This window comes from Sarcophilus harrisii, chromosome 5 (assembly GCF_902635505.1).
Source record: "Sarcophilus harrisii chromosome 5, mSarHar1.11, whole genome shotgun sequence".
In the NCBI taxonomy this organism is placed as follows: domain Eukaryota; kingdom Metazoa; phylum Chordata; class Mammalia; order Dasyuromorphia; family Dasyuridae; genus Sarcophilus; species Sarcophilus harrisii.
Window position 1 is genome coordinate 100,436,116 of NC_045430.1, and position 13,484 is coordinate 100,449,599.

The 13,484-nt window shown below is 36.6% G+C and overlaps 1 protein-coding gene across 4 annotated transcripts in view; it reads left to right on the forward strand.

Annotated features, from left to right (window-relative positions):
- CNTN1 (contactin 1) overlaps positions 1 to 13,484 on the forward strand; it is a 249,196-nt gene that overhangs the window by 147,399 nt on the left and 88,313 nt on the right. For all 4 annotated transcript variants that reach the window (XM_031938160.1, XM_031938163.1, XM_031938162.1 and 1 more), the window contains exons 9-10: positions 4,010 to 4,134; positions 5,018 to 5,135. In XM_031938160.1, the coding sequence (XP_031794020.1) occupies positions 4,010 to 4,134; positions 5,018 to 5,135 (243 nt within the window). The remainder of the gene's footprint in view (positions 1 to 4,009; positions 4,135 to 5,017; positions 5,136 to 13,484) is intronic.

Genomic DNA, 13,484 nt, shown 5'->3' on the forward strand with positions numbered 1-13,484 from the left:
GCACAAGTATGGTAGATCTTATCTTTTGCAGTAGATGCCAGATGTCATATCAGGTTACCAAGATACATTGTAGAATTTAATCAGTTTTGATCATCAGATAATTTTAATGATAGTCAATTCCTTGTCAAAGCTATCTTCACTCATCTATCTTCTCCTTTCACTTTTTTGCCATTCACTGAGAGTTCATCTTCCTTTCCTTTTCTCATCTCCTGTAAGAAATCCCCCACTGTCTCCTTTTTCACCACTATTTTATGGAGAAGTAAATCTTTTCCTTTTGAAGGCCTATGATTCTGATCTTTCCTGGTTTTTCTCTTACTTGTCAGATGTTTCCTTAGTGTCCTTTGCTTATTCTTCATTCAAGTTGTGAGTATAATTCAAGGAAACTGGATCCTTAATATGGAAATGTTTTATATGACTGCACATATATAATCTATGCCATATGGAGGGAAGAAAAGAGAGAGGGATAGAATTTAAAACTCAAAACAAACAGCAGTAAACAACCAAATATTTAAAAAAGTGTTTTAACAACTATTTGGAAAAAAATAAAAATATTATTAAAAAAAAGAAAACTGCATCCTTTTCTCTTTTTCTTCTATACTGTCTCATCTGGTGATCTTCACAATTCTTATGGGTTCAAATATCACCAATAATTGCCAGATCTATAGATCAAACCCTAATCTCTTTCCTGAGCTCTAATCATACCTCTTCAACATTTTGAACTGAATGTCCCATAGGCATTTGAAACTTAACATGTCCAAAACAGAACCCATTATCTTTATCTGGTAATCCACCCTTTTCCCAAATTTCTATATTACTGTGGAGGGCACCATTATCTTTCCAGTTTTGAGATTTACAACATTAGTGTTATTCTTGATTCCATCACCCTTAATTTTTGATTCTCATTCATCCCATATATCCAATCTATTGCCAAATTCAAGATAATTTTTCTGAGTGTAGGTCTGACTTTATCATGTCACCTCTTCATGAGTACCAATGACACATGATTTCCTCTGGGATAAAATATAAAGTTATGTGACATTTAAAGCTCTTTATAAACTGTACCCTTCATATCTTTCCATTCTTTTCATATTTTACTTTTATCCACTCATTCTGTGTTACAGCTACACTGGCTTACTTATAGTTCCTCAGATGCAAAACTCAACTTCCTTTCTCTATACTTTTGCATTGGAGGTACTCCATGTCTGAAATTCTCTTCTCCTTCACTTTTGTCTCTTCATTTCCCTGGTTTCCTTCAAGGCTCAGCTGAAAGTTCACTTTCTATAGGAAGACTTCCCTAACCTTTCTTCCCACAGTTACTATTGCCCTTTCAAATTACCTTCCATCCACTATGTATGTATTTTGTATGCATCCAATTATTTATATATTCTCTCACTCTTATTAGAATGTATGCTCCTTTAAAGGGACTGTTTTTTGCCTTTCTTTAGATCCCCATTATCACAGTGCCTTGCTTATAGCAAGCACTTAATTAATGCTTGTTGACTAAGTAATAAAACAATCTCCCAGATCAGAACTTCTTAAACTTTTCCACTCATGACCCGATTTTGTCTGAGAAATTTTTTTATGAAATCCTGACTATAAAGGGATATAAAATACGTGTACAAATCAAACATTTACTAATAATAAATCATAATTTTATGACCACCACATTCAGTTATGTGACTTCACATGGAGTTAAGATCTATAGTTTAAGAAGCTTTATCCCAGATCACTTGTAGAAAGTTTTTGAATCAGCAAAATGAATTCTGAGTTGCTTCTCAAGTACATACTACTTTTCACTCATGTAGTGAGAACATCTTTGTCCTCTTGTTACTTCTATTTGTAAAGGGGAGGGAGTAATAAATATATAAAGTTAGCATTTCAAACTCAACATTTCTCTCTTCTTTATCACTGTCAATGACAGTGCCATCCTTCCAAGTATCAAGTGTGCACAACTTAAGAGAAATCCTCAGCTTTTTCTTCCATTCTCCCACTCATTTAAGTGCAACAACTTTTTCTTTTAATTATAAACTGACACTTGAAATAAGCCTGTGAACAGTTTATTGGTCTGAATCTCTGTCATTCTGGGAAAGTCCTGTAAAATCTTTGTGATCCTAGGGAGATATAGCAGTCTCCAAAAATCCTTTGGTTTCATCACATGAGGCTACAGTTCTTTGAAGAGGTGGAAAAGTATGATGAAATATTATCCCTTTGTGTAAGAATCCTAACACCTAAGAATCCTTGTAATTCTTACAAGACCTAAAACCCTATGTCCAAAATGCCACAAGGGCTTCCACTGGTCCTCAGAATGTAGATTGACCCAGGGAAATGAGAGGCAGGGCCCAGCTCCAAAATATCATACAAAAGACAGGTGGGGCATGATGGCAGCTGAATTTACACCTAGAGAGTCTTAAGAAGGTCAGGACTCTGATGTGGTCTATCATCCAAAAAGCAATCAGATAGCAGAAAGGGATTATATGATCAGTCAGCCAAAAAGCAATGAGATAGCAGAAAGGGATTACAATTGGGGAGAATACAGGCTTTTTAAACCAACAGGGCAGTGTCCAGTGCAAACAGCTCCAATATAATTGCCAGATGATGAAGAGAGATTTAGAAAGTGGTAAATAGAAGGGACTAAATAGGTTAATTGCCTGGGAGAGAGGGTTTGCTTATATTCCTATAGATGGAGAAGGAAACAGAAGAAAAGAAAACATATGGATGGCAACGTGCACCTGGAGAGAGACAGAAAAAGAGAAAAACCTTGAAACAAAGGAGAAGACCTAAGAACAAAATCTGCAGGAATCATTGGATTCCCTAACACAAGATGAGACTGTTGTAGGACTTGAAAACCAGCAGGAATCATTGGATTCCCTAACATAAGATGAGACTATTTCAGGACTTCAAAGCTTGCAGGAATTGTTGGATTCCTGGCACATGAACTAATGGACAATAGATTCCTTTTGGACTATTTCTAGGACTTATGGACATGTATAATTCCTCATGTTGATTCATGTTATTTGTTACATTACTACTACATTATATTGCTATGTGTTTATATATTTTATGTAATTATGTGTAATACCTCCCATATTGATGGATTTATGTATATCTGTTTTAAGAGTAAGCCCTTTCAGAAACCCGCTAATCTGATTTGATTTCCCATTTCCTTTGGAGTTTTCATCTCCCTTCCTGAGCAGTCAGGGAGGGCATGATCACCTCCTTTTTATGGTGTTTTCACTCCTTTTTTGAGCAGTCAGGGAAGGCATAATCACCTTCTTTTTTTGTGTTCTCACCTCCTTGAGAAGTCAGGGAGGGAGGTCTAAATCAAAAGAAAGCAGGAGATGTTAGGATTCTTACAAGGTGTTAAGTCGCTGGAATTGATAGAGACAATAATTATCTAATTTAGCATGGTACTTAGCAGTTCTCTAGTTCACTAATGTACTAGTACTTATTAGAGTTCCACAAGATTCACACCTTTAAGAGAGCATATATAAGGAGGAGCCAACTAAAGGACAAGCCCACTAAGAGACAAGCCCACTCTCGGAGGCAGAGACAGATTCATTCCATCTTCCATCTTTGTGTTGGCTGGAGGCTGAAGCTGGCAGAGGCAAAGGATTAGCGTCAAGAGCTCTTGGAACCAAGGAGAGAGATAGGCCTCTAAGAAAGCTAACCAGGCCCAAGGAAGGAGACAAAGGATTTGGACTTTAACTCCTGGCTGTATTTGGGGTATTTATTGAACTGAAAGGAAGGCTGCCTCCAGAAGTCCCCCAAGAAACCTGTTTCCAGAGAAGATAGTATTTTAGAGAAGAACATTACACCTTTATATTGTAATATGTATAACTCAGGACAGTGAAATTCTAATCAGCTATGATTTTTGTTTTATTCTAATGAAAATAATATTTGTCATTCTTTTTCCACAAAGTAAGAAAAAGTTGTCTAAAATGGCAAAAAAGGTTGCTTAATAGTAGTGGTAACATTTCATATTTATGATATTGTCTTTCTTTATTCTTAGCATTTCCTGAATGGGTAGAACATATCAATGACACTGAAGCGGATATAGGCAGTGATCTCTACTGGCCTTGTGTGGCTACAGGCAAACCTATCCCTACAATCAGATGGTTGAGAAATGGATATGCGGTAGGTCACACAGATTTTTTGTTACTTTAAAAATTTTTTTTATATAGTTTCATATTAGTTCTATGGTGACATATGCCTGAGTTCTAAATTGTGTAAATAAATTTGAAAACAAGAAACGAGAGGTAGAGTATAAAATGTCTGCTTTGTGACTTTAACTTAAAGTAGTTTTAGTCTTCTTACTCTACCTTTTCTTCCTTTCTCTTCTTCTTTCCTCTATTCCACTTTCCCCCTTTTCCTATTCATTCATTTCTGTCATCTCATATTTTTTGTCAGTTTTCCTAACCTCACAGAAATGATAATAATAGAGAAACTTATACTTAGATGTGGAGAGAGGTATCAACTGCTATCCTCTACTATCTTCAAATTGTAATCTTTCAGTTAAGCTACAGAGGGGGAAATGTTATACTAAAAAGTTCATTAGGAAGAACAGGGCAAGTGTAAGGTTATGTGCCTTGCTATCCCATGACATAAATTTCTTGATGCTCTTTGTGTCCTTGGTCTTTTGTCTTTCCAAGGATAATGATTTTGTCCTTAATTTCATTTTCTGATAGGTTCTCTATAGGCACCTTTATTTAAATCTACATGGTAAGTGGAGGCCCCTAATAGTAGGGACACTAAATAATAATAATTGTTGTTATAAATAGTTCAGATATATTGATTCTCTACATTTTACAAAATGTTTCTTTCACAAAAATCTCATGATATGAACAATGTAATTATCATCCCCATTTAAGAGAAAAGTCATATCCTCCCATCATCCAGGTCTTCAGTATGAAATATCAAGTGTATTTCCTATTATTTCATATGCAGGATTTACTGAGTTCAAGCCTGTGTAAAATAGTTTCTTCACAATATTATCAAGAATATCTTTACTTTTCTTTAGTACCATAAAGGTGAGCTGAGACTGTATGGATTGACCTTTGATAATGCTGGAATGTACCAATGTATAGCTGAAAATGCACATGGAGCTATATATGCAAATGCAGAGCTCAAGATTCTGGGTAAATATAATTTCAAGTTTTTATTTTAACTTGTAACCAGAAGATTCTAGGTTCAAATGATCTGCTCATCACTTTTGTGCATATTTATATAATGATATTGTTTGACAAATCTTATGTTCACTAAGCTTATGCGATTCCACAGTCCTTATTTTACATTTGCAAGTTATAAAATCAAGTCAGTTGCCAAGAGGTTGACCATTAGGTGATGAATGAATTTTAACAATAATAGTTACTCATAAAGAACTCTTTGTTAGATATTTTAGAATTATGATTTCCATCAGTAAAGAGAGAACACAAATAAGTCAACAAGCATTTGTTGATTCTTGGTTGTTATTCAAACTCCTTTGCCTTCCAGAACATATTCCAAGCTCTTCTATTCTTTAGTGTAGAAGCTTCTAAATCCTATATCTTGAGTATGGCTCTTTGATATTTGAATTGTTTCTTTCTGGCTGCTGATAGTATTTTCTCCCTGATCTGAGAGTTCTTTAATTTGTTTGTGTGCTTATGTGTGCTTACTCCAGTATTCCTTAGAATTTTCATTTTGGGATTTCTTTCGGGAAATGATCTGTGTATTCTTTCAAATGCTATTTTATTCTCTAATTCTATGATGTCAGGGCAGTTTTTCTTGACAGTTTCTTGAAGAATGATGTCTAGTATCTTTTTTTGATCTTGAGTTCCCAGGTAGGTGAATAATTCTTAGATTATCTCTCCTTGATCTATTTTCTAGGGCAGTTGTTTTTCCAATGAAAAATTTCTAATTTTTTTCTATTTTTTCATTCTTTTGATTTGTTTGATTGATTCTTGCTGTCTTATGCAGTCATTAGCATCTACTTACCCAATTTTTTTTTAAGAATTATTTTCTACCTCCTTTTTCATTTGGCCAATTCTACTTTTTGAGTTATTTTCTTCAGTGAACTTTTGTACATCTTTTTCCATTTATTGTGCTTCCTTTATCAAGTTATGGACTTTTTTTCTTCTGATTTGCTTGCTTTACTCTTTTCCCATTTCTTTCCACCTCTCTGATTTTTAAAAATTCTTTTTGAGTTTTTCCAAGAGGATTATTTGGGCTTGACACCAGTTCATATTTCTCTCTGAAGCTTCACATGTAGGCAATTTGACATTATTGACCTCTTCTCAGTTGGTGTTTTGATTTTCTGAAAACTTCTATTGTCAAAGTTTTCTTTAAAAATTGATTGCTTATTTTTCAGTCTATTTCCTGACTTTCAAAGTTGAGTTGTGCTTTGGGGTTAAATTCTAAGTTTCTTTTTGGGAGGGGAGCAGGAGCTTAGTCACTGGCTTTCTCTGCCCCCAAGACAGGTGACTTGCTCACTAAGCTGAAATAGCCTGTTCTAGTTGTGCCAGGGGGTCAGGGGCTGGCAGTTTGCCTGCTTTACTGGGCTGATGGCTTTATATCTGGCTTGTTATGCTGCTTAATTACTGTGCCAGGATTTCAAGGCCTCCATTGCTGATTTGTGCTGTGGTTTAAAGCCTCCTGTTTCTTTACTTGGACATTGCTTGTGCTTAGCTGTATTCCCCTTTTACCTCCTTTTCTGTAACCCAGAAGGGTTATCTATGTTATCTTGGGTTGGAAAATTATTTTACTCTTTATTTTGTGAGTTCCGTCACTCCAGAATTCCTTTAGAAGTTTGATTTAAAGTTGCCTAAGTAACAAGCAAAATATCCCAGGCTTAGTTGGAAAGCCTTGGGTAAAGATTATAGTAAAGGAAGTTGGGAGGATTACAATAAAGAGCTGCTGTAATCTAAAAATCTTTACATTGTGCTAAGAAGAGTCATCTTAGAAACAAAGTCTTTTGAGTTAGATATTTCATAGTTCATATTCTAGAATAACTCAATTGATTCAAAATTGCCAGAAGTAAATTATTGCTTTCACCTATTTTTCAAAAAATCAGTTATTTACTAAACTTAATAACTAATATTCATGTTAATATACATCAATTATAGAATTATATTAATCCTATAAGTTCTGTATATTTATATATCATATATTTATATCTACCACATGTGCATATCATATATGTATATGATATATGTGATATAAACATATATTTATATAATATTATGAATGTTGATTGTAATTTATACAAATTCAGTTTTATAGTACTATTAGATATCCTAGTTTTTCTTTAAACATGAAGAGGCTAAAATATTTGGATCTAAAATTTTGAAGGTAATCAAAATTATAACAATTTTTTCAGAGGCTAATAATTTTGTTCTGTGAAAATGTTTAATTCAGTAGTCCTTGTGAAATCTGCTGTCCTTAAAGCTGTCTCAGAAATTTAGGTAGAGGACACCAAATAGGAATGATAAATTTTTAGAATGGACCAGGCACTCAATTTTTCATTCTCTCTGAGAAAGAAACAGATAGAAAAATGCTTCTTAAACATTGATAAAAAGGATATGATTTTTATTCTGCAGGAAAAATGTAAAAGATGAGGTATCACAAGCCACAATGGGATGTGACTCTCTAAATAAGGAATTGGTCTTAAGTAGAACTTAGGCCCAAATAGCTAGCTCCTCTGAAAAGATTCAAAATAATAAAAAGATTCAAATAATAAACAGCATTCTGTAGCAATTTTGGATAGAAAAGTAACATTTCATACTGAGAAAATGTGGGTTTCTTGGGAAATATTTGGAATGCAACTGGTAAAATTTATAACCAGGATGAGAAATATATTCTTTATTTAGGGCAGGAAGGAAGAGAAGGTGACTAAATACCTTTACATTTTTTTTAAGTCCATTTAATTCCAGAAACAATTTTAGAAGTCAGTCTTTATCCACACAGATTCTTGTGTAATTTTTTAATGGTAATTTGTATCCACTCTTAGATATGGTAACCTGGATTGACTAAGACATAATTGCCAGTCAATCAAGACTGCCAGTTTTGACTTATTTCTGGTTCCTAGTTGCCTTTCCAAATGCTTAGGACTCTATAAGAGATAATGGTCAAAAAAACGATTGTCTAACAGTCATAGTTAATTATATTCAGAGTGAATTTAAAGAATATATTGAAATGGAAGGAATCCATAACAACAATTTAATAAAAAAGATGAGCAACATAAGAAAAAATATAATATAAAAGAATATGGCATGTATGCCAATGTCCAGTCAGCTATATACTGTATGAAATGATCTACTTCTGGGAAACATTTTCTATGGCAATTTTAAGTCAAAGGTGTTATTCTAGAATACTAACTACACAGGATCTGATTCAAGAGGCTTTGTTTCTAAGATGATTTTTCTTAGCACAACGTACAGGGAAACCTGATCTCAAATCTGGCCTCAGACATTTACTATCTGAATGATTCTAAGCAAATTATTCTTTCTGCTTGTTTTCTTATCTGAAAAATGGGGATAATGATAGAACCTACCTTCTTGAATTGTTATGAAGAGAAAATGAGATGTTTCAGGTGTTTAACAAAACCTTAAAAACTTCATACAAACATTCATTATAATCATTCTTATTCTTTTGTGCTATTTTACAGAGGAGTTTTGCACTTTTTCCTTGTGTTTTATGAATGTTTTAAATATAATAGAACTTAACAATATATGCTGTTGTTAATAATTATTTTCAGAGACATCTTACTCTTTGTGACCCCGTTCAGAATTTTCTTGGCAAGGGTACTAGAATAGTTAATAATTTCTTTTTCCCTCTCATTTTACAAGGTTAAGTTTCTAGTCCAGGATTATACAACTAGTAAGTATCTAAGGTCAAATATGACTCTGATCTTTTGGATTCCAGGCCAGGTGCTCTGCTCTGCCTCCAAACTTATTTTATTTCTATATTATAACTAAAGCAAGAGTTAGCAGCTTCAACATTTGAAGGATAGGAAAGCTTGAAATAGAATATTCAGGAAGGCAGGAAGAGCTAAGATGTCAATCAAGAATCATCTACACAGCAAAACTGAGTATAATCCCTTGAGGGTGAAGGCATGGATATTCAGTGAAATATAGGATTTTCCTACAGTCCTGATGAAAAGATCAGAGCTGAATAGAAATTTTGACTCTCAAGTACAAGACTCAAGGCAAATATAAAAAGGTAAACAGAAAATAGATATCATTAGGGATTCAATAAGGTTAAATTGTTTGTATTCCTACATGGGAAGATGATACTTGTACTCCTAAGAATTTTCTCATTATTAGAGAAGTTAGAAGGGATATATATAGGCAGAGGGCATAGGTGTGAATTAAATATAATGGAATGATTATCTTAAAAATAAAAGTACAGATTGAAAAAGAGGAAGGGAAAAAGAAGAGGTCAAATGGGCTAAATTCTCTAATTTAAAAGAGGTGAAAAGAGATTTTATAGTGAAAGGGAAGATAAGGGGTAAAGAGGAAATATAAACCTTATTCATCAGAATTGGTTCAAAAGGAAAGTAACACATACACTTAATTGGCTATAGAAATCTATTTTGCTCATGGGGGAAAAAATGGGAGAGAAAAGGAGTAAGAGAAAGGGAAGGGTTGGTATGAGTGAGCAAATAGGGGGAAGTAGTGGCCAGAAATAAAATATTTCTGAGGATGGACAGAATGAAAGGAGAGAGGTGTACTAGACTGTCCATATACACTATTCTAGACTGCCAGAGCCCTACATACCAGTCTTCGGGACATCCCCGGAAACACACAAAGACGAGCTGATCTTAAGGTGCAAAACAGCCTTTATTTATTGGTAATCTCACTAAGGGTTAGTAGGAAAGGAGCAAGAGAGTGCAAGAGCAAGTGTATGTGTGTATCTCTGCGTGTCTCTCTGCCTCTCCCTCCATGTACTCAAAGCTGGTTATATTTACTCTCCTCTGGGATTACCCCATACCTAGCCCACTGCATAGGTGGATCTAGAGAAGGGAGACACCTGGAGTTAGTGCTGCGTCCTAGGTGGAGATAGAGCAAAAGGGCACATCCCCACCATCTCAAGGAACCTATTAGTGGTTCCTTTAACACTTGTAAGACACAACCTCCTGCCTCAGAGGCCAAGCCTCTTTTTACCTCCTGTCCCTGCCCTACCAGCTGACATGGCAATTCTCAGAGAAGGAGCAACGTCCCTAACATATCCCCCTTTCTGTTTAATAAGGCTGAGTGTTCTTATGTTTATGCCTTAAGCACCTTCTGTAGATTTTCTAAAAATACATACATGTATAAAACATAGGCTAAAGTAGAAAAAGTAACAATATAAAGATATAGTAGAGGGGATAAGAAGAAAAGTATGAGGTGGAGCTATGGAAGAATTTCCCCAAGTTTTCTATAAGGGACCATCTCAAGCAGTTCAGACCCAGATTCATCTGTGGCAAAGGGATGAAGGTCTCATCTTCTGAAACTGCTTCAGGCTGACAACGGGTATAATGCTGGCCCTACCCAATGGAGTCTGGACTGAAGAGGGGAGACGAGTAAGTTGTAGGCATCTGCAGCAGCGTTTGGCATAATGTTAGGATCAGGTCTAAGATTCAGGTTGACCAAGTTGGTTGGCATTTCATAATTCAGAGTACGGAAGAATCAACTCTGCTTGTTTTTCTTTCTGGAATTCAGCTGCTTTCCCCATCAGGACCTGCAAGACATAAATATCCTGGTCCTCTCCAAAATACTAAAGATGGACCTTGCCAATGTTCTTTCTCATCCTTCCAAAGGACTTTTTGAATGTTCTTTGGCGCTTGAAGCCCTGTTTTCATAAGACCTAGCTTTCTGTTCTGTTAAGACCTTATCCATGTCCTCCTCTGTGGGCCATCGGGGATTCTGTCTACTTCCTCCCCCTTTGTGTTTAACAAGGATGGCCTTTAGAATCCTTGGCTGTTCCAAGGGCTGTTCCACTAATGCTTTTTCTCTGGGAGGGGCCATTGGGGTACCCAAACCAAACAGTGTATTAGATTTAATGGTGTGGGTGTGATATCAAAGGTGGTACCCAAACATCCAGTGATCCCAATTAAAAATCCTGTGGAGGTGGTATATAAACTGAGCCTCCACAAGCCTTCAATATATCTCTACCATAGATTGTACCTGAGACCTGCAGTCACCAGGGGTCTGAATACCCCCATTTATCTGCAAACTGCCAAGGCTAGTGTTCCAATGCAATCCATGCCTGTTGTGCTCCTCCCACCCTGTTAACCATCGTAGCATCTGCATAAACCTGCCATGAAGGGGGCCAGAAGAGCTGTGAGATAACAGACCTATCAGCTCCAGTGTCAAGTAGCCCTTTAAATGCTTTTCCTTTAACATATATATTGGCCCAAGGCTTGCCTTGCTCTATATGCTATATCCAATTAATATCAAAATCTGGCCCATCTAAGAGAAGGAATGCCTGTGCTATTAGCTCACCCTTCTCTAAAAATGCTGGTGTCTCATGTGGATTAATTACCACAGCCTAAGATTGTTCTGTTGTAATCACTGTGGTGTGGACTCACCACAAGCACCGCTCTTAGAGTTGGGTCTAGCCCGGTTACTGGTATTATGGCTGTGTATCCGGGGTCAATTTGGAAACTCCCCCCACTGTGAAGGGGAAACCCAAACATTTCTGCTGTAGTCCTGATGGAATTGCTGGATTAAATTGCCTTTCCTCCCCACCTGATAGGCTTGTTGCTGGGTCCTCAAAGAATCCCTTATCCCATTTCCTGAATTATTTTTGCGGCACTCCTTTGTATAATCTCCTGGTTATTGCAATTATGGCATATCCCTTTTGGACGAGTTTCCCTACCTGCCTGACTGCACTGGGCTCTGAAGTGACCAGTCTTCCCACATTGATAACATCTTGATTTCACTAACCTTCATTCCCTCCCTGACTCTTTTAAAAATAGCAGCTGCAAGGACATCCATTTGAAAGTCACTGGAGCCAACATTCTCACATCTTTTTATCACCTCTTCAAAGCTTGTGTCGGGCGTTAGCATTCTCTCTATAAACCTGCTGCTTCTCCTTTACCTACTAACCTCTCAACAGCCACCTTTAGGGAGCCACAAAATCAGGGAAATGTTCATCTGGGCCCTGTTTAATTTGAGTCATTGAGGGCCTCTGCTTTCCAAAAGCTTGAATTTTGCTAAATGCTCATTGGGCACATTGGGACACAGCTGCATACACTGCTGCATCATAATGCATTTGGTCCTCATTTCTTTTATACCTTCCAACTCCTACTATTTTATGGAAATCATTGTAAGAGACATGCAGAACCACACTCCTCAAAATTTTTTTTGCCAAGTGTGCAAATAGTCATCCACTGCAGAGACTCCCCAGGTATAAGGCAAACTTTAGCAATGGTCTTCCAATCATTTGGTGTTAGTATACTGGAGGCTCATTAACATATAGAAATTCTCTTTCAGTTCCTTAAGTTTTTTCACTCTAATGGGGCCCACGTTCTTCCCTGGTCCCCTTCATTGGCTGCTTTCTATAATATACATTCTAATTCTGTTAGTAAATCTGTCCACTTCCTCCTTCTTTCCCACTACCTCTTCCTGTGATGTCACATCTACTTTTGGCTTGCTTTACTATTCTATTAATTTCTTTCCCCAGCACCTCTTGATCCGGGATCCTCAGAAAAACCTGTTTCATCTTCCATCCCAGGCCTATATCAGTCTTGGGGTCTCATCTCCCTTCCCATGATTGGACCAGCCAAACTCATGAGGTCCCTGGCCAATCCTGCTCCCTGTTGAGTACTATATGTACTGAATTGTCTGGGTATACTATTCTTAGACTGCCAGGGTCATACATACTAGTCTTTGGGATACCCCTGGATACACATGAAGACAAGTCGATCTTAAGGTGCAAAACAGCCTTTCTTTATTGATAATCTCAGCAGGGGTTAGCAGGAAAGGAACAAGAGAGTGCAAGAACAAGTATATATTTGTATGTGTGCATCTCTCTCTGTTTACCAGCCCATTGTGTAGGTAGATCTATAGAAGGGAGACACCTGGAGTTAGTTTTGTTCTAGGTAGAGATAGAGTAAGAGGGCACACCCCCACCATCTCAAGGAACCTAGTGGTTCCTTTAACACCTGCAAGACACAACCTCCTGCCTCAGAGGCCAAGCTCTTTTTTACCTCCTGGGCCCACCCTACCAGCTGACATGGCATACATGGCAATTCTCAGAGAAGGAGAAATGTCCCTAACAGAGAGGGAAGTATAAACAGGGAGGAAAGGGGGATGGAAGGAAATTAGTAATCATAATTGTGAAAAATATTTATGGCAGGTTTCTCAGATAAAGTCCTCATTTCTCAAATATGTAGAGAACTGAGTCAAACTTATGAAAAGAGCCTTTCCTTAATTGACAAAATGGCCAAAGATTATGAACAGACTGTTTTCTGCCAAAGTAATCAGTGCTATCTATAGGACCTATATGTACAAAAATATTTATAGCAG